Below are 22,390 nucleotides of genomic sequence, written 5' to 3'. Positions count from 1 at the left end.
CTCTTCAGGGTTGCATCAGTACTCTACACAGTCACATTTTCTATCTCCCTTTCCATATAATCTTGCTCTGACTTTTAATGTCGTCAAAAGTAATAACAAAATGAACCAACTGAAGTGACTTACAAATGATTTATTAAAACCAATGAACTGTGGTATTATGTGCTGAATGCGCTGAATTGCAAGAATCAGAGAGGTAGCCGTGTTAGTCTGGTTCTGTAAAAGCAGCAAAGAATCCTGTGGCACCTTATAGACTAACAGACGTTTTGCAGCATGAGCTTTCGTGGGTAAATGCAAGAGGGACCTCTAGCATATACATTAATTTAAACGTACCTTTGTTGGTTTAAGTCCACTAAGGCGGCTGCTGGTCAGATTCTGTTCCACTGTGATGCCCCAGTATGCGTTACAACTACCGTGAGACCTTGCTGGAGCATAGAGCCAACTGGGAGTGTCAAGTATATGGTGTGATTTTTAGTATATGACCAGGGCCAGATTAACGCAGGGGCTTTAGGGGCTGCAGCCCAGGGTCTCGGGCTAAGGGGGGGCCTTGCAAAAATAAATCCATAATTATATACAATTCAGTGGTCACCAACGTGTTGATCGCGATCGACTGGTCGATCCTGGAGCCTCTGCCAGTCAATCACAATCTCTGGGCTGCTAAAAGTCTAACTGTGCAGCAGAGCTCAGGCAGGCTGCTTACATGCCGTGGCCCCTCGCCGATCCCGGAAGCAGCTGGCTGCTGGCATGTCTCTGTGGCCCTTGGTGTGTGTGTGGGGGGAGGCGGCTCCGCGTGCTGCCCCCATCCCCAATGGGAGCTGCAGGGGCGGCGCTTGCAGGTGCAGGCATCACACGGAGACACGCTGTCTCCCTCCTCCCGGGGGTGCGCAGAGACATGTCAGCAGCCGGCTGCTTCCGTGAGCAGCATGGGGCTGTGGCGGGCATATAGCCTGCCTGAGCCCTGCTGCGCTGTCGGCTGGGAGCTGCCTCTGATAAGCGCCTCCCAGCCGGAGCCTGCACCTCACATCCCCGCCTGCACCCCAACTCCCTGCCCCAGGTCAGAATTCCCTCCTGCAGCAAACTCCCTCCCTCACCCTCTCCTGCACCACAACACTCTGCCGTAGCCTGGAGCCCCCTCCTGCACCCAGACTCCCTCCCAGAAAGAAACTCAGCTAACAGCTGTTCTAAGGTGAGAAGGAGGCTATTCTGAATTAACTTCACTATAGTCTATGTGTTTGAAGACTGAAATGTAACCACAGAACGGCTTTATGTTAATTAAAAGGCAAGTTTAGTACAGCGTTAATAGCCTCGGTGCCATAATTGTGATCATTTTGTTTTAAATTAGGAAAAAAAACTTATATACAGGGGCCCAACAAAATCTAATAGCCTTTGCCCACAGGAGAGTCAATCCGGCCCTGTATATGACATAATATTAAAAATACTTTAAATCTCAAAGGTTGTTATGTAAAATACTTTTTAAAACTCCATTACTTCGCAGCAATCTGACATACACTAAACCATTCACTTATGTGATTCTCTACCATCGTAGCACAAATAATCACAATCATCGCTGACTAAATGAGTTTAAAATGGGCTATGCACTAGCTCCCCCTTCATTATTTGGAGCATTCAGCACAGAATCCTAACTTCACTTTAAGAAAAAAAAATACATGAACTTTTTGTAAAGCTCGTTAAGCTCATTTGGTGAAAAGTGCTATAGAAATGCAAAGTACTATTATTTTCAGGTCATGTGAATTGTGTACTTTTAAATCTTCCATACTTCTCCCAATTTGGAGTGTGGTGTTGAGACTATTTGATTGTATCTCCGTCCGCCGGCCTTTTCTAAATATTAAGCAGAATCCTAATCCTGAACTGCCAACTCTAAAAATTGTGCAGGGAGTTTATATAACATGGACAAACATCCACTAGGAAAAAATGGATCAGATCCTGGAGCTCTTAGTCACTTGAATAAGGGCTTCAGCAATCTGCTCCTATGTTTTGAGACTAACGTTTTTTTTTTGTTTTGTTTTGTTTTTGTTTTTTGTTTTTTTAAACGGCTTAGAAGGCACTACAAAAATCAGGTCAAATCTAGAAGTCCCGTTGCAGTTAGTGAGAACTTTGCCTGAATAAAGTCCTCAGGATTAAATCCCTGGATAATTTTCCCCAATGCCTGTGGCAGAGGAGCTGTAAAACATGACCATATTAGAATAGTAGGGTTTTATGTCTACTTTTGCACAGCCTTAAATGTCTATCTGAGATGTAGGCAAGTGGAGAATCAGGCACATAGAGAGAGAATAATAAGTAACCAGCTGTGAACTGCTTTTTAAAAAAAAGTTGACATTGATGCATCCTTTTAAGGTAAAGACCAAAAAGAATCTTTTTAAGTTGACAGAAGGAGATGACTTACTGACGTTATCCAGGGCAAAAGAGATAAGCAAATAAAAATAGTATTCCATTTCTGTGTGATAGCTTGCATAGAGAACAAATATAAAGATGTACAAAGCTAGTTACTGTGACAGTGGAGTTGATAAATCGAATGAGAATCTGACCATGGTAATTTCAGTGGGTTCCGGTGCCTGGATCTTTCTATCTGTACTAGGGACTAATGTAAATTGGATCAAAATAGGCCAGAACTAAATTTTATTCAGAGATAACTTATTGAACTTCCTGGTAAAGTGGTAGATATTAGCTGATTGTTAGAGATGTATGTAATTGTTAATGATGTTGTTCTTTGCAGCCAACAACTGTAGGCCACCAGAAAATAATTACTGATTTGTTCCAGTGCACTCAAGTGAGACTTTATTTTGGAGTAAAACAGCCCAAAAATAACATGCTCTCAGAATTAGGTTGCTAGATGTGTGTGTCTGTGTGTCGGGGGGGGGGAGGGGAGAGGGGAAGGGGAAGGGGAATGGATGTTGTCCCCAGTAGCTATGGGGCCAGTTTAGCACCCCATACTTCTGGCTTCTGTACTGGTTTTGTTTGCACTTTTCATAGATTTTCAGGTTAGAAGGGACCATTCTTCTTCTTCTGGACTGTCCTCCTGCCTAATTCAGGCCACAGAATTTCACTTCTGCAGCCTAATGCAGAAGATGGGTGAGTTTACTAGTATGTCGTATAGAAACATATTTCAATCTAGCAGCATTTTAGTGTCAAGAAAGGGACACCCCTTCCATCCTTCCTTTTTGTCTTATTTATTGTACTTTGCTTACAATAAATGAATTTTGTCTTTTTTCAAGGTATACTTCCACTTTGTGAATGGTAGAGATGCTGCTTCTAGTCAAATCTGTTTTGTCTCGTTTATTCCCCTTTCTTTTCTTGTGTGTTGACCTCACCTCCTTCTGTCCTCTGATCTCCTCTTCCTCCTCCATTTTGTATCTTTTTATTCCCCCTTTGCTTCTCTTTATCTTCCCACACTCCGTTTATCAGTTTTCTTTCACATTTCCCCCAATCTTTTCCTTCCATCTGCCTATTCCACCCATGCACGGACATGAAGAACTGTAAGGGGTTGGCTGGGAGCAGAGCCTTCTGCAATGAAGGGAATGCAGCATTTGGATTGAATGCCATGTTCTATCATGCTTGCAGAAAAGAAGTGCTGCTTCTAGCTGAATGTCTTCCACATGGTGGTCTGGACAGCGGTTTTATGGAGTGAGTAGGAGATAATGATTAGTCTTGGCTCAGCAATAGATTTTTTTCAAGGTAGTGGGATCTTTTCATGATCTGCTTAGAACTAGTACTAATCAGCCTCTGTGAGCCTTGATATAATTTCAGCTCTGACTGAAACTACTTGAGAATTTACCAAGACAGACAGTGAGACCCTAGTTGGAATGAATACATGCTGAACTATGCTTCCTGGTAGGGTACAGAGCTTTGCTACCACTGGGTTCAAATTGAACATTTTCATGTCTTATTGATGACAAGTTATTGCCAAATGTTGGACAGTCTTGATTCCATTGCTATCAGAAGTGCCCACAGTCCAATAACCGCACTCTTCCTGGCTCCCAATGATGACTTGGTTGGCCATCTCAGCAGAGAGGCCAAGAATTGTCAATAAGCTGTCTTTCAACCTTCAGAGTGATCCCTTGCAACCTGTGTTGTACCTATTCTGCGTGCAGGGGTCTTGAGTGTCAGTGTCTTTCACAAGTGCTAAAAGAACAGTCACCCCACATATTAAAAATATCTCCATGTAGTGAAATGAGATGCCAAAAAAAATCCTGCCAAAGCTAAAAGCATTGGTTATTAAGAAAAAATATATCACAAATGAGTTTTTTTTAAATGGATATCAGTGCAGCAGAAAGAAAGAGCAATAGCTGTATATCGCTGTTATTTTGAAGGAAAGAACCTAATAGCAAGTGACAATAGTGTTTTCAAGACTGTAACCTAAAGAAACAGTGTGAAAGTTGACCAGTTCAAAGTGAAATGTACTATAAGCATTTAAAGAATTATCAAGATTTTATCAGTCCACGTATATCAAGATTCCTCTGCTGAGCCACCAGCTATCATCCCTGTCCCTCCTCTCTGTCAGCTTACTACATTCTGTTGAACAAGCAAAGTATTGCAAAAGCCTAGTGAAACCGGATAGCTCAGGAGCTTGGTATTGATTGAGATGAAGGTAGAATCCTGGCTCCTTTGAAGTCAGTGGCAAAACTCTCATTGACTTTAATGGGGCCAAGATTTCACAGTTTTTTGTCTCCAAGGGCCTGATTCAGAGCCCATTGAAATCAATAGAAAGGCTTCAGTTGACTTCACTAGACTTTGGATCAGGCCCTTGCCTCTGGCTGAACACCAGCTTTGTTTGTTGGTGACCGGAAGTCACTTGGTATCTGTTTAGTGGCCTGTGTGAAGTAGATAGGAAATCAAATTTACTGTTTCTAGACATGGTCTGTCAAGGTCATGACTGAGGCCAGATCATGTCTGTTCAATAATTTATTCAAGTATATTCACGTTTAAAAAAATCATCACATATTTCTCATTGTTGAAGTAGCTCTAGTTGAGGTGCATTGACAGGGCAATGTGAGGAAGCTGGCAGTGCTGCAGTAGGTGCTAGATATCGAAGGGTAAAGAACTAGCAGTCCAGTGCTAACTTGCCTTTAAAAAAAAAATAGAGATTTGCAAGAGCTGTGCTGAGTGTGTCACATACACATACACCGGTGGTGCAACTTGCTCATACTAGCGAGCAAAGCTGGCAAGTCTAAATTTATGGATCTGGTCCTTAACGCAAGCTTTCAATGTGATACCTATAATGTTACAGATTTAAAAAAAAAATTATATGTGATTATATTTCCTTCACCGTAGTGGAAAGCTTTGTCTCTTGCAGCTATTTGCTTGACCGGAGATGCAAAAAGTAACTCAGAAAAAAATTAGAAAAAATTATTGTCACTTACTCTTAAGAAATGCATTTGCTCAAACTGGTTCATGTATACGTTTTGTTAGATGCCCCAAATGCAGCTGTAACAAATTAATACTCTAGTCCAAGATGCGACTTTCAGTAAAGCTTTTGTGTGGGGAAGGTGTGTAAGATATAGATGGCAAAGCTTCCAATATGGTTTATATTAAACATTGTTATTATTTATTGGACATCAAAACATAATTAGTGCTTTGCAAAACACAGAGGAAGACGTGGCCTCTTCCCTCAAGAGCTTACAGTTGAAACAGACAGGCAGCACAATTCAACAACAACAAAACTGGCTGAGTATTACTAATCAGTGGGTTTTTTTGTTTTGTCAATGAATAGCAGTGGGGTTTGGAGGTAGGAGCAAAGGGCTGTTCTACAGCTAGACTGGTAGCCTTGGGTAAATTAGTGCACCTTCCTGATTCAGTTTCCCCATCTGTAAAATTGGAATATAACACTTACCCACCTACATCTCAGGAGAGTTGTGAGGGTTAATTAATTAATGCCTATACAGCACTTTGGGTGTATGTAGTGATATAAAATGCTAACTATGATCATTTTGTGGTGAGAAGAGTTGATATATACAGCATAACTGTGTTACTGACTCCAACCATTCAAAAATTAAAAGTCAGCCCCACTCAGAAAATCATGGAATTTGTCCTAATAATCATGAGACTTAAAAAGTAATTTTTGGAGTTGTCTTTATTTGCCCTCTGGGTTGTGAATCTTCAGTGTTTGTTTTTAAGCTTTCCTGTGCGACACTGAAGGCTAGAGACTTTTTTTTTTTTAATGAAAGTTGTCATTCTCCTATAATCATTTGACTCCAGGAACTCAGGCTTTAAGAAAACGACACAATATTGTGAGAGTTGGCAAACCTGCATGAGAATATTTCTCTGTGTGGTGGACTAATGTTAGTAGGCCTCACAGAAGTAGGAATTTGGATAAGGGGAGAGTTAATCCTTGGTTTATGGTATGCCATAGTGGATATTACACATTCCAGGAGTGGGAGCTCTTTTAAGAAAAAAATATTTCTATCTTAGGGCCGCATATCACCACCATTATTGGAGTGTCTGAGCCCCTCACAATCTTTTAATGCATTTAGATTTGAATTTAGATTCTGTGAGGTAGGACCGTGCTATTATCCCCATTTTACAGATGGGAATTTGAGGCATAGAGAGGCTAAGCAACTAGCTCAAAGTCACCCAGGAAGTCTGTGGTGGAACAGGGTCTGTGGTGGAATCAGGTTTCCAGAGTCTTCGACTAGTGCCCTAACCAGTGGCCCACCCTTCTTTTTGTAATTAAATTATATTTTATGAAAGCATAAAAATGAAAGGAAATAAAGAAAAAAAAGCAACTCCAGACCAAACCAGAGATGAATGTGCCCTTCATTTCAGGAAAGTTCAGAATGCTCTCAGGAAGCCTAGGCAAGACACAAACAATGTGTTGCCTCCAGCACTGGAGCTCCTGCACAGATTGCAAACTGATTGAAATGGAGAGACCAAACTTCTGGAACTCTGCATTGCTGGGATGTGACTGTGGAGCTGTGCACACTGCACACACTGCACACACTGAAGCCCTGTACAACATTGTTGATTAATGTCTTAAAACTGGTTTTCTTTCTGAGTGTTTTCATTACTTTCCCACTTTAACCCTTGAATATTTATAGTTACACAGCGAAGGTGAAAGGAAACCCAGTCTAGTGCTTTCTTGTGGGTTCTGTTAATCCGAACTTCATAGTTATTCAGTACAGTTTTGCTGTATGAGCTTGCACAGTACGTTGACCGTTTGGCTAATCTTGATTCCTAAATTAATGACACTTCTTTGCTTCTTGAGATTGCATTATAGTGTTCGCTCACCAGCCCCTGGAGACATGACTTCTTTTTGACCAGTTCAGGGTCTGACGTGAGCATGCATATGGTACTGTAAAAACATGATAGAATGGGAATATGGCTCTGGGAAGACTTTCAAAGGCTGATTAACAGCTGTTCGCTTGTAAAGAGGATCACACATGTTAGCCGTAAAGGCCTACAAGTACAATTAAACACATGTACTTGAAACACAAATAAAAATGTAGACCTCACGCATACCCTTACCCTGACAAGTCTATGGCTAAAATGAAAGGGATCTGTCTTTTGTTATCCTTTCCTGTGCTGTATGAATGTGCAAAATCAACATGTGCAGTGCTCCCCCCACCCCCAACCCCTATATACTTCTTGGGAAGGGTATCAAACTCCAAACAGAGTATGAGCTGAGAATTATGAAACTTTGGGCAAACGCACTACTCATTTTTGGGTTTTGGTACATCTTGATTTCATTGCCTGCCATGGGCTTGCTCTTGCACACTGTCAGATGGCCTATTGCTGTGTTTTTTCCTGTTGTCACACCATATGGTTTTTAATAGGTTTCCCAGGATATCACTGTAGTACTTCTGTCTATAATGCGGCTTCAAATCCCTGCAAACGTTGTGTCATCTTCTCTGCTATTCAGATAATTTCTACACACAAGATCAGGTGTAAGTATAAGCAGACTGCCAATATGGCCGAGCTGTCACAAAACAGAACTTCCTGCAGTGGAGATAGCCCCTCAAGTGTTCTGCAGGCTAACCATCTAAACCATATTTGATTGGCGTTAGTGAAGCAAGAATACCACCTTGTTAGCAGGCACAACAGGAACAATGCATGGCTATGCACACATGCATAAGCATGCATCCAGCGTGAATCTTAATAGCAAGCTTCCTGGTCATGGATGTTGAAATGTTCAAATCTCTTGAACTTCACTGGATAAGGTTAGGGGAAGATGCCAGAGCTACTGTCATTCAAAGGTGGATTAATAGAAATCCAAACATAATACTATAGCTTTTAGGACCATAGGCGCTCCTTTTTTTTGTCTAGTGGATTAAAGAGATTGTGTGATTCATGGATGATAGAGAGAGGAGTCTTTTTTTGGGGGAAAAAAATCTCCACCCCTCTTTTGGTGTGTGCAGTAGATTCTCACATGAATGGTTGTGCAGGAGACTTTTGTGACTAGAGTGTGTATGTATATTTAATCTCTCTATGTGATAAATGTATGTATGTGCTTACACTCTTGTGACTTACACGCAGGTGTTTTATGGCATTAAGATTTTTACCAGCATGAATCTGGGCTGTTCATATTACTCACAAGTGGAGAAGCCACAGATGAGTGATCATGGTAGTTCCCAATCCCTTTGTGCTACACCATTATGTATTCTCTTTGTGCATAATATTTAAATTCAGTTAGTCCTGTTTTCATCTCTCTTTGCTTGTAAAGCAAGGTGTTTGAGTAGCATGAATCCAGCTGTACCAGGTCAGGAGGGACAAGAAAATTATAGCTAAAACTATGGAAATCACAAAAAAGTATGGTAACGATGATGAAGTAAAATTTCTATAGAGAAAACATCACAGGTTTAAGGTCCTCTATCAGTTAACCAAACAATTCTAGAAGTTGGACTCTCTCTTTTCATTTCTAATGGTATAAAGATCACATATCCAGGCCGCATGATTTATCAGCTGTATTACAGGACTAATTATTGCCCATCCTTTACCTACACATTGTTGTGAGGATGAGACCTTTTTTTCTGTCAAGTTCTTAAAACAATGGTGGCTGTTCGAAACTGCCCAGAGATTTGGAAAATTTAGAAGTAGTCCCATAAGAGATGGATTAGTGGGCGGAGTGCAAACAACAAAAGACTATTGGCTGGCACCTATCTGATCAGGATGACATGACGCAGCCTTGCTCAACCGAATTGCATTTGGCAGTTCTTGTGGTTCAGCTGCTATCTTGCTGAACTCTCAGCTTCTCCACCTGATGTGGCTGGGTTAATTTGTAGCCTGGATCTTCGGGTGCATCCCAGATTCCTTTGCACGAGTTGCAACATTACTTCAAAGGAGGTGCTGTTGTAGCCTATGCAAATAATTTTCAGGGTTTTTTGACACTGAAGTAAACCTGGAAATTGCTTTAGTAAGTCGCTTGCTGTATTTGTGAGATACATCTCAGTGCAACTGAATCATCCTTCTTATATCATTGCTCTATATTTGTTCAGTCTGGGGAGGTACTGAACTAGTGGGGAGGAGGCAAGAAGACAACTCTAAGGAGGGAGAGTGGAATGGAGTGGCCAGGATTGCTGTGTGTGAAGAGGGTTTTTTGTGAGAGGTAGGGGATAAGGAGGGGTGACAGGTGGTGGTTGTTCTGCTCAACCATTTAAAGGAAATGATCACACACACACACACACACACACACACACACACACACACACATACATACATACACACACACACACAGAGAACTGCTGTTGATGGACTATAGTTACAGCTAGTCTCCTTGGACTGAAAAAGTGTCCTCCAGTGGACACAATTCTATCCAATTATGATGTCTCTGTGCGCATTGGACTACAGTTTTCCACTATAATCCTCAACCTGAATCAGTAAGCACCAGTGGTGGTAGTGTTAAGTGTGTTTATATATATTGCAGTGTGGATTTTGCAACCTGTGTTGTCTTTACATTTGTGGAAATAACGTATTTAGCTCCCAGAGAAATCAATATTTAAAATCAATTTTTAAAACTTCTTTGTATCTGTTTTATGATCTTGGCAGATTACCAGGGTTTAAATTAAAGTTCTGTATTGTAGATAGTAATGTGAGGACTTTTGGAACTTTACCCCTTCTTGCAATAAAGAATCAAAGCCATGAGTCAGAAATCTTCTATCAAGAGCTAAAACTAGATTCATAAAATCACTTACTCCAGTATTATGAGATTTTCCCATGGAAAGTTCATGTGGGAGTTGGGCAGAAACTGATTTTAGAAACACTTTTTTTTTTACTCTATATATTCATCCAACAATCAGTAAGCTGAAGTTGGCATCACTTGCCATTGGAAGATGGACACAAGAGCACACTGCTTGAAGCCACTGTAATAACCATATCACACATTTACAGCAGAGTTTTTAAGAGTCTGTGTTTGCTTTGCTTCTCCAGCAGAACCAAAATGGTGCTACAGAAATTTATATTCTGTATTGAAAACACACACTCTGTTTGACCCTGAGGGCACCCTCTTCTTCACCTCCTCAAAAGTTCTGAAGTTCTTCTCTGTCGTGAAGCATCTTCATAACCAAAAATTACCATGGCTATATACCCCTCTGCTCCCCCCCCCCATAAAAAAAGTATGTTCCTGATTTAACACTGGTTAAGGAGAAACCACCTAACAGCGAACACATTTCTATTCCCTTTGACTCCTGTGTTTCTCTATAACAAAGTGGATCTGTGTTTTTGCATTAGTATGGGTGCAGTGTAATATGTGCTACTATGGAGATTCTTTTCCAGTCGATAATGCTGATCCCAAATGCAAGGTAGTTCACCAGTATCTTGGCTAAAGCTAATATTAAGTTCCAAAGTCAGCTCTCTAATTTCTGAAGAATGGCGAAGCTTTCTTGATTAGGCATAGCTGCTGTTTTGGGTAGGGAATGCACAAACTGATTTTTTTTGTTGTGGTTCTGTTGCTGCGGTTGTCCCCCAATCACAAGGGAGAGTTGGGTCATTTGTGCCCACTGTAAGAGCAGCATCTGACTTGTTTGTATTTAATGTAGAGTACATTTTCACAAAAGACATAAAATATGAAATTGTATAATATAATGCTGAACAGGCCTCCCTCCTTACTTGACACCCAAATCAAATAGAGCTGAAAATTGTATCAATCACGGCCATAGCAAGACCAGAGTTAAAAGATGATTCATTCCAAACGTATAGAAAATGTTTATATCGATAGCTAAACATATCCCATTTTTAAACATCTAAATTATTAAATCGATTACGAAATAAAACAGTCTGTGTTGGGAATGTATGGCTATGGGATATGTTAACTCCCAGCACGTAGGGGAAACAGTTGGAATAGGGAAACTGAATAGTTTTGTAAACTTTACGTATGTAGAGTCATTATATATATATATATATATATATATATATATATATATATATATATATATATATATATATATATAATTTGCTTATCAATGCATCAAAATAATTTTTAGATTTAATAATATCTCCGGTTAGTGTTAGCGTATGGAAATTGGAAAGCATGGAACAGCATTAGCTATCCATTCTTACCAACATTACTCAGCCTGTAGATTTGCATTTTGGTTGTTTTAAAAGAACAGATAGAAAAATCAATCTTCTATTGCCCCTTCCCCGCACTCTCTGAATGTGAGTTCTCTTGAGCATGCTCAGGCAAGACTAAAACTACACAGTAGGGGAATATCAGAAGCTTTGAAAGTGAAGCTTAGTTTGCATTAGCCCACTAAAGATTAGCTACCAAAGTCAGCCCTAATGTCAGTGGGTTTGACTCCCATTGCCCTCACTTGTCCTATCCATACATTTTGTGTCTGCAAGCCCAGGCCAGCAATCTTGTAAGAAGGGGTGGTTTTGTGAGCTTTTTGGTGCTTCTGCTCTGGCTGGAAAAATACCATGAGAATATCCTTTCCCGTAGCATTTTGGCAATTTCTGCTTCTGGTTCAGGCTGGATATAGGAAAGATACAGAAGTGAACAGTCTCCCCTGTGTCTCCTTTCCTCTCTCCATTTTTGGTCTGTCAGGAATCCCAGCCTTGATACCCTGTTTGTTTCTTTCTTCCACTCCTGTCTTCAAACTGAATTTAGCTGAAATTGAAATCCCAGCCAATACTCATCCTGATCTTCCCTTCCTTCCTTTCCCCTCAGAAGGTTTTGGTTGAGTTTGGGTTTGGGGTAAAAGTTTGGATGTGTTCTTATTTTATCTGTGCCAATTCATCCATCCCTAACTAAAAGCTTCCTCCAATTTATTTCTGAGTGACTTTGCTGCTTTAATTTTTTGGCCCCCAGTTTTCTCTCTTGGATGCTCAAACTCGTCAAATTTTGAGACAGCGTATCAATTCAACGTCTTCTGGTTTTGTCTGAGTGAGCAATTTCATCCGATGCTTGTTTTTTGTGGCTAGCAGGTGGCACATGCACAAGGAGAAGCCATGGGCCTTGATCCCGGGCCCGTTGAAGCCCGTGGGACTTTTGCCGTCAGCCCATAGTGTTCCACAAGCCAAAAGAACAAATGAGTCACTCCCATCCAAACCTGATTTCTGATGGCCTGGGAACTAGGTCCTACCCTGTGTGTGCATTGCAGTATGCAGTGCCTCTGCCAAATATCTCAGGAGTCCAGTTCTGTGTCACTTGCAAACCCCAAACTCCCCTTGTCTTTAAAGGGAGTTTGGGCTTAGCAAGAAAAGTAGGCTTATTCTCAGCTGGAAAGAACAAGACTTCCACTTAGACTGACACCCCTTCTGTAGTCTTGATAAAAAAATGAGTGAAGTTATTGTTTCATTTCATCTTGGATGGCCTGCCACCAGCTCAAACTTAATATAGCCAAAATTGAGATACTTATTTCCTGAACCACGTGTTTCCTCTTAACTCTATTGCTGTTGACAATGCCTTCCTCCTTGTCTATGTGCAACCTTGGTGATATCTTTGGGTCCTCCTTTTCCTCTCACACATACAGGCTTTCACTGGCCTATTCCTTAAACCATAGCAAAATCTCCTTTCTTCCTTTTAAACCCTATGGGAAAAATACTTGTCTATAGAAGCAGCAAAGAATCCTGTGGCACCTTATAGACTAACAGATGTTTTGCAGCATGAGCTTTCGTGGGTGAATACCCACTTCTTCGGATGCAAGCAGTGGAAATTTCCAGGGGCAGGTATATATATATATATAGCAGCAGAGAAGAGAGAGAGAGATAGAGAGGATATCATCAGGGGGAGGGGGGGCCCTCATACTTGTCTATGTCACCATCACCTGTGCATTGCTTACTGTAAACCTCCTCTTTTCTACCCTGCCTGATATTCATATTGCTCCTTTTTAATATATCCAAAAGGGATCAGCAAATATCTTCTTCGCTGTTCAATCCTGCCATAGGACTCCCCTATTTGAATTGCACAACTGGCTCATGTATCAAATTTAAATGTCTCATCCTTGCCTTAAAAGCATTGTACAACTCTGCCCTGGCCTGTGTCATGGATATCATCTATTATGATGTTAAACTTATGATGAATAGGGGAAAAATAATGAATTTAAGGTCAATAGCAATATAAAGTTGAAAAAAAAAAGCCCTCAGCTGTAATTGTTTTTGATAATGGCAATATACCATAATCTTAGTTACTACTACTAATATTCTACTGCTGTTCCGTTGGCCCATCAATATTCGTAGATGTGTACATTATATGCACAATAATGTACACATATATATTGTACTCATCTCTGAATATTTTAGGTAACACATTTTTCAAAATGACATGTGCAGTTAATTCCTGAATCTGTCTTTCTTTCTATATTCATATGTGACACTATACTGATGTACTAACTGAACTGAACTAATGTAGGTATCTTAACATTGTCATTTGGGAATTTTACAGTTACGTTATGATTTTATGTATCTAATTACTCTTTTGAGGATACAGGATATTACAGAATTAGAGGGGATTCAGAGACAGGCAAGGAGAATGATTAGGGACCCGGAAAAACTTATATATGGAGAGATTTGAAAAGTTTCTGATAGCTTACCCAAGACAGGAACATGATAAAAGTATGTAAAATATTGAATCATATAGAGAATGTATATTGGAATCTTCTATTCACCCTATACCCTAATGCAAGAACAAGGAAAAATTCTGTTAAATGTAAAGGTGGCTAATTCAAAATTGATAAAAGGAAATGCCTTTTCACACAATACATAATTAGAACGTGGAACATATTGCTGCAAGATACCATTGAAGTCTAGATCATAATAGAAGTGAAAAAGATATTAGAGGTTTATATGGATGTCAAAAATATCCAGAATTAGAATAGCAAATACTAAAACATAAAAAAGTTGTGCAAGGGATATAATCCTCATGCTTCAGAAAATAAGCCGCTCTCTTAACTACTGGGTGATAGGAGGAAATTTTTCTTATGGGCAGTTTATTTCATAACTGTCCACTGCGGGGTTTCTTGCACCTTGCTCGGAAGCATCTGGCACTGGCTATTGTCGGAGGTAAGATACTGGACTAGATAAAACTCTGATCTGATCCAGTTGGGTAATTCCGATGTTCCCATAATATGTACCTACTTTTTGCTAAATTAATAAAATAACCACTGAATTCAGCGTGGATGGATGGGCTGTGCCTGCCATGGGGGAGCTAAGTGCTGTTACGAAGGCAGTTATTTCACTGCAGTGAACAATCATTTTGGATTTACTCCGCAGTAAAATAACAGACTGGGGAGCACGCAAAGCAACATCAACACATAAAAATTAAAACACCTTTAATACACAGAGCTGGTTTTAGACAAATTGAGAGCAGAGAAGCGGAGGTGCAATATTCTCTGAAAGCATGGCCTTTTTATTCTGTTTTGGAGACTAATTTACATACAAATAAAATGCCAGTTTATCCCATAACTGTCATGATAAATTGAAGCATTTAGATTTTTCCATGAGGTGCTCTTTCTGAACCTTATTAAATTACAAGAGGTTGGCCTTTTGCCCAGAGCCAGCTTGAAATTCTCTGCTGAAATATGCACAGGAGAGTGAAATGGGCCTGGGACTCTGGAGAGCTGGGTTCTGTTCCTACCTCTGCTGCTGACCTGCTGTGTGACATTGGGCTAAGTCAGTTCTGCTCTCCGGAGATCAGTTAACCCATCTGTAGAATGGAAGTAATACTACTTTGTCCACCTTACACAGTTATGTGTGGCTTAATTGATTAGTATTTGTAAAGCATTTGAAGATCCTCGGTTGGAAGAGAGTGCAAAGCTGAACTACAGGAAAGGGCTAACCTGTCTGCTTTTCAGGCATATCCATCCTAGATAAATTAACAGTACTTGTTAAAAAAATACTTTTAATTGTTAAAAACAAAATATATACAGGACAGTAAGGCAGATTTGTTAGGAACCCTGAATCAATTAACAGCAGGATACCAAGGGAGGAAAAATAACTTTTGAAGTGATAAGAGAGTGGCCCATTACAAACAGTTGACCAGAAGGTGTGAGTAACAATAGGGAAAAATTAGTATTGGGGAAATTAAGTTTAGGTTTTGTAATGACCCAACCACTCCCAGTCTTTATTCAGGCCTAATCTGATGGTATCCAGTTTGCAAATTATTTCCAGTTCTGCAGCTTCACATTGGAGTCTGTTTTTGAAGTTTTTTTTGTTGAAGAATTGACACTTTTAGGTCTGTTATTGAGTGACCAAAGAGATCGAAGTGTTCTGCTACTGGTTTTTAAATGTTATGATTCCTGATGTCAGATTTGTGTCCATTTATTCTTTTGCGTAGAGACTGTCTGGTTTGGCCAATGTATATGGCAGAGAGGCATTGCTGGTACATGATGGCATATATTGCATTGGTAGATGTGCAGGTGAACGAGCTCCGGATGGTGTGGCTGATGTGGTTAGGTCCTATGATGGTGTCCCTTGAATAGATATGTGGACAGAGTTGGCACTGGGATTTGTAGCAGGGTTGGTTTTTTTGTTGTGTAGTGTGTAGTTGCTGGTGAGTATTTGCTTCAGATAGGGGGGAGGGGCTGTCTGTAGGTGAGGACTGGCCTGTCTCCCAAAGTCTGTGAGAGTGAGGGATCGTCCTTCAGGATAGGTTATGTATCCTTGATGATGTGCTGGAGAGGTTTTAGTTGGGGGCTGTAGGTGACTGCTAGTGGTGTTCTGTTACCTCTCTTACCACTTCAAAAGTTATTTTTCCTCCCTTGGTATCCTGCTGTTAATTGATTTATCTTGTTAGACTGACCTCACACTTGGTAAAGCAACCCCCATCTTTTCATGGATTTATACCTGTTCCTGTATTTTTCACTTCATGCATCTGATGAAGTGGGTTCTAGCCCACGAAAGCTTATGCCCAAATAAATGTGTTAGTCTCTGAGGTGCCACAAGGACTCCTCTTTGTTTTTGCTGATACAGATTAACATGGCTGCCACTTGGAAATTTGTTGACCTAGTCATGCTTTGTTGACCTTCTGACCATAATTGTTGCCAGTTTGGGCTGTTGAATATGGACTGGGTGGAAAGTCAAATCTAAAGTTGAGGGGTCCTCATGGGAAGCACCTTGCTGGAAACAGCCTTTCTTTTGGCTAGGGATTTCCAGCCTGGGAGTACTTATTGATCATAACAATAGCAGGAGGAAGAGGGAGAGAAATAGCCTGTTAGGTAGGAAGGCTTCAGTTTCAGACTAGTGGGGCAGAACAAACACCTTTAACAAGATATCTAAGGTGTTGTGTTTTTGTTTGTTTATTTGAATAAAGCCCAGCCTACAGTGTTTGTAGTATCTTTGTGTGGAATAATCTCCCCCCACCCTCTAAGGTGGTAAATGTGAGCATCCTGGTGGAGTAGATGATCATGTTTCATGGTGGGGTGGACTGTCAGAAGACATCAAAATGCATGTATTCTTCTTTGTTTTACAAGAGAATGCCAAACCAGTTCCAAAAGCCCTGCTCTCTTATCCAACACTACAATACAAACCAGTGTGAATGTATGCTATTCCAAAGATAAGATTCATTTTCTAGCTATCAAGGTGTTGTCAGAACTGTGACGGGGAAAAAAAGTTCAAAAAATTATTAATAGTCTGAAAGTCTCCTTTAATAATAGATCACTTCCAAGCCCATGAGATGGTGTACGCTGGAAGTCCACAGGTGTTTTTTTGTGGTCCTAATGATTTTTGAAATAATATTTTGTGCTCTATAGCAGTTTTCAGTAGAGGCTCACAGAGAGCTTTACGGTCATTAATTAATTAAGCCTGGCAATACTTATGTGAGGTAGGTAACTATTAGGCATATATTAAGCTGAGAAATTGAGTTTAATGACTTTTGCTGTATTGTTTTGGCAACGTCTGATGTTTTAGCTCTATGTGTGTGTGTGTGTGTGTGTGTACGACACGTTTGTGAATAGCATAATTTCCACTGTTCCTTGACACAGAGATCCTACTGCATGCTGTTAAATGTCAATATCTTTTGAATTTCTGGGATGTACTGGCTAGCTAAAGTCACAGTGTTCATAGGTCCCATCTACGTGCCTTCTGCTTATCTACCTGTGCCCCAAATACCGTACTAATCATTGGTATGTCACAAAATTCACGCATCTTTCAAATCTGTTATTGTAATATAAAGAGCATACGAATAAAGTCTGGCCTGATGTTTAGTGCCTTTATAATAATCACATAACTAAAGTGTGTATATCAGAGGTACACTCAAGCTAAATCTTACATGGAGAGCCTACTGTCTGCTTTGAATGCTTTTACCTTGACATACAGCTGCTCTGTTCAATAGTGTACAGTCCCATTTATGAGGAACAAATATTTGATAAAGTGCTCTTCAGTCTAGCAGAGAAAGGTGTAACACGATCCAGTGGCTAGAAGTTGAAGTTAGACAACTTTAGACCGGAAACGAGGTGTAAATGGTTAACAGTGAGGGTAATTAACCATTCAGACAATTTACTAAAGGTTCTGATGGATCCTCCATCACTGGCAATTTTTAAATCAAGATTGGCTTGCTCTCAGGATTATGTTGGAGAAGCTCTAGGGCCGGTGTTATACAAAAAGTCAGACTAGATGATCACAGTGGTCCCTTCCGTTGGAATCTATAAATCTGTGAATTTATCCACAGTGACATAAACATATTCAGCTTAACAGGAAACAGGTTTTAGATGGAAAGGGGAGCAATCCAGGGCAATGTAACCATGAATCTGTCAGCTGGACTAAGATGGCTTGTATCTGCAGATCCTGATCTCTAAATTTTTAAATTGAGCTGGTAAAATCTCGAGCTGGTGAAGGTTGCTGGAGTACAGGTTTTCCTCAAAACAGTTATGGCCTGGGTAACGAACAGTGCATACCTCCAGAGTCAGCGCTAATGTTTTTAGTTCATCCTGAAAAAACAATTTCCTTTCTCCCCCCTTGCAGGGGAACTATGAATAACTATTACCGTGGTTTAAAAATAGAAGCACTTGTGGGCACCTCAGATGCTATTGTGATGGATAAGGGGACATATAAGTACCTTCAGGAAAAAAATCAGTGACCAACTTTGAACCCATTTGATCACTTTACATTAATTTATATTTTCAAGGCTACCTCACTCCTACCCTCCCCCATGCAAATAGGATATTGAAGGGCCATAACCTTGTAGAACCCCCAAAACCAATTCTGCACACTACCTTTCTCAAAGGCCTGATCCAAAGCCTGTTGAAGGCAGTTTCCTTGATTTTGGAGGGCTTCAGAACAGGCTTTAAATCTTCCCTTTGGCCTGGTCTACACTGGGGGGCGGTAGTGGGGAGTCGATGTAAGATATGCAACTTCAGCTGCGGGAATAGCGTATCTTACTCGACTTACCTCCCGCCCTTATGGCGCGGGATCGACGGCCACGGCTCCCCCGTCGACTACGCGTCTGCCGCTCACCCTGGTGGAGTTCTGGAGTTGACAGGCGTGCGTTTGGGGATCAATTTATCGCATCTAGACGAGACACGTTATATCGATCCCTGATAGATTGCTACCTGCCGATCCGGCGGGTAGTCTGGACGTACCCTTAGTTGTGGAAAGATTACCACCTCCAGTGATGAGCAGGTAGTTCAATCCCTATGCGCATTTAGCACTTAGGCTCTTTGCTGAGACTGCAAGTAAAGTTTTCTGTCGTTGTGACTATGTTTTTGTCATATGGACACTTGCCCACTAGTAACTAAATTAATACTACTAGATTCATTTTATTGTGTGACACTACACAGCCAATAGATGGTGACTTTCAGTCACTGCCAACATGGGCTGGATTTGAAACACTGAGCTTGTATCTAATTACCAGTCCCTTTAAGCCATACAGTTCCCAGCAATGTGGAATATATGTTAATTTATAAAAAAAAAATTAAAGTATTTTTTTGCTACACAACATCTCCAGAGAGATTTCAGCATCTGTTTTACATTCTTGGGTAAAATTGACATCAGAGCCAATTTAATGTGATAGCACAATCTGTGTGTGTGTGTGTTGTGTGTGTGCACGCGTGTGTGCGTGCGCATGCGTGCGCGCAAAACAGAGAGAGAAAGAGATGTAGCACTTCTCAGGCTTGACTGAAGTACAGAATAGCTTGCTGCCATTCTTGGTATAGTGCCCACTGATGGTTGCATGTGAATATAAAATAGGCATAATAATGTTTTTAAGTAAAAGCAACATTGTGAATGCATAATTTAGGAAGGAAAACCTTTGTTTTGTTTTGTTTTGCAGATGTACAGATCAGCTCTCAAAATGTCTTCTGTGTCTTCCGTGCATCTTCTAAGACAATTGCATTAGCCCTCCTGCTAGTTGACTAATAGAATTAATAATTGTAAAAAGCACTCTAAAGCCACATGCCTTATGAAGTCAATGCTGGGTATGATTTTACAAGTATGTGATCCATTTTTTCAAGTGAAAATGTTAACTGAAAAAGTTCTTGGCACACAATAAAACATTGTGCAATCTGTTATTTGTCTTAGAGATAATAATTTGAGTGGCTATATTCTTCCTGTATCTAACTTAAGACTTGATAGTGGATGGTTTCCTTGATTTAGAAGTACTGCAAATGTGCTTTTATTTACATAATATGTCTTCCTGAAAAATGATAATGATGGAATTCCAGCAACAGGAAAAGTATCATTTCTTTTCTAAGGGTTCTCTAGAATAAATACCAACCATGTAAATCACAGAATATTAAAAAAAAAAAAACTTACATGCAGCTTGAGTACAATTTCTATTTATATGAACATTTTCATATTTTTATGACTATAAAATACAGCATGGAAAACTCCCTTAAGCAGAAGTATTCGGTGTTGCCTACATATGCACATGGCCCCACAGAAATGGAAGTTGAGATTGAACACAGGACATCTATATCTGGAGTCCTATCTAATAAGGCTGCATGCAGCCCCAATTTTCTTGGCGCTCTTGCCTGGGTGGGGATTCTTTTAGAATGTCTTTCATTTTGTCTCCCTCCAGTTACATGAAGATAATAAGGCCCCAACCTCTCCTTATCTACCCATAGAACCAGTTGCAAAAACATTAAAAAACAGAAATTCAGCCCTGTTTAATTTTGACCTAAAAAAACACCATGATCTCTTTTTAGACCTCTGGTTCCTTCTTACCACAATTGATGTTCCTTTTTAATTTGCCCATGGGTTTCAGTGGATATTTAGTGGATCATTTCAGTGGATATTTTACAGATCATTTAGATTGTGTAAGCAGGTGCCAAGCAAACATGGATTTAGAAAGACACCTAGCATAGACCCTGATCCTGCAAATCAGGTAAGCATATGTGTAACCATCAACATATGAGAAGTCCCATAGAGCAACAGTAATACCATTAGTCAATGGGACTACCCAGATGCTTCAAGTTGGGCACATGCTTACATGCTTTGTGGGCTTGGGGCTGTCTTGCTTAACCTGCTCTCGCTGTATCAAGAAGTCTGTCTGTTATAGTCCTGACTACTGACTGACTTAATTGTTCAGGTGTTATTTATTTATCTTTTCAGCACATGTATGCATTGGCAGTTGTGATCTAGTTGAAAGAGGAGAAGGCATTTGGTTCACACGCACGTTTGCTTACTAAAATAAGGAATTGCACTAGAGTGTTAAGAAACCAATTAAGACCACACGAAATGTCCATGTGTGTGTAATGAGTTAGCACTGCATGTCAATGCAGTCTCCTTGCAGACAGTGCTGCCTGTGGATCAGCTCAACCGCAAAGACACCAGAGCCCTCGGCACAAGAGGGACCCTTTCCATGAGAAGTTGTCTTTTTGTTCTCAATGTAGTACACACTGCCCTTTCGTGTGGAACAGATATAAATAGAAGGAAGTACAGATGCTGATTCCTTTATTTTACTCTCTGGCCCCAGCCCCCCTTCTCTAGGTATTGTTTTGAGAAGATCATCCTACACTCTAGGAGGTCTGGATATGGCACCATTTGAAAATAAGCATCAGCACCAGCACTGCTTTCTGCTCACAGAAAGATGTAATGTAGCACTCAGTCACTGTTGGCCTGGGAACCGATGATCAAGTTTGAGTCTCAGGCTTGGATCTCATGTATGTTAGTGCATTCTGCTGCTATTAGACCACACACCATTTGGCAGGGGAAAAACAACCACCATTGTGTGCAGCACTGGCAAAAAGAAGACCATTGAAAATACTGTAGAACTTCTGTCTTCTATACATAGTCAGCCTGTGAACACAGATTGATCAAAGCAGCTGATGATGAGCATCCTAATCCAGAGCCTGTAAACGCACAGTCAAGAAAGTATCAGCTTAAAAAAAATCCTCAATTGCCTATGTATTGCATCTCAGTTGGGCATCCTACCTATATATGTCAGTCACCATTCTTTCAGACCATTCACTTTTCAGTTCAATAAGTCATCAATGTTGACCTCTTACATTCTGTCTGGTCCCAGTTTCCATATATAGACCTGGGATGTATGTCTTCCTACTTGGCAGTACTGGTAATGCCTGAAGTTAAGGTTCAACAGATATACAGAAAAACATTCAGATGGTTAGACCTACTTCACCTCTAGATGTTTACGGGATAGACCTGTAATCAAGCAAAGCGGTGTAGTAATATTTATGGATTCAGTTTTGTAAAACTTTACTCACATTTGTAGTCCTACTGAACTCTGGCTCTCCCTATGTGGCACATAGGACTACTTGCATGAGTAATAGTTTTCAGGACTGGAGTCTAGTATTTCACTTTAATCTAGGCTGCAGTTTACAAGGGTACAAAGGGGAAGCTTTTGCTAAGAAGCAGCAGATATCTGTTTTGGAAAGATAACTTTCCTAAAACCTCAAAGTAACTTGCTCACCTAAATCGGATACCTTTATAATAGCCTGTTCAAGTACTCCTAGCTATGTATGGTAGGCATATTTCTGCTAAACTACACTTTGTCTAGTTGTGCAATGTATTCACATTAGACCACAAAGGCTTCCCTTCCCCCCCAGTATACTAAAAT

General features: G+C 40.4%; 1 protein-coding gene across 5 annotated transcripts in view; it reads left to right on the top strand.

The window, feature by feature from the left end:
- Positions 1 to 22,390, top strand: part of TRPS1 (transcriptional repressor GATA binding 1) — a 326,956-nt gene that overhangs the window by 84,014 nt on the left and 220,552 nt on the right. For 2 of the 5 annotated variants that reach the window (XM_039525655.1, XM_039525656.1), the window contains exon 2: positions 19,646 to 19,804. The exons of 2 other annotated variants lie outside the window; for them this stretch is intronic. In XM_039525655.1, the coding sequence (XP_039381589.1) occupies positions 19,768 to 19,804 (37 nt within the window). In that variant the 5' untranslated portion in view covers positions 19,646 to 19,767. The remainder of the gene's footprint in view (positions 1 to 19,645; positions 19,805 to 22,390) is intronic. One more of the 5 variants, XM_039525657.1, reaches the window with a different exon arrangement.

Source organism: Mauremys reevesii, linkage group 2 (assembly GCF_016161935.1).
Source record: "Mauremys reevesii isolate NIE-2019 linkage group 2, ASM1616193v1, whole genome shotgun sequence".
NCBI lineage: Eukaryota > Metazoa > Chordata > Testudines > Geoemydidae > Mauremys > Mauremys reevesii.
The sequence above is the reverse complement of the archived record's forward strand: the minus strand, read 5'-3'. Positions and strand labels throughout refer to the sequence as shown.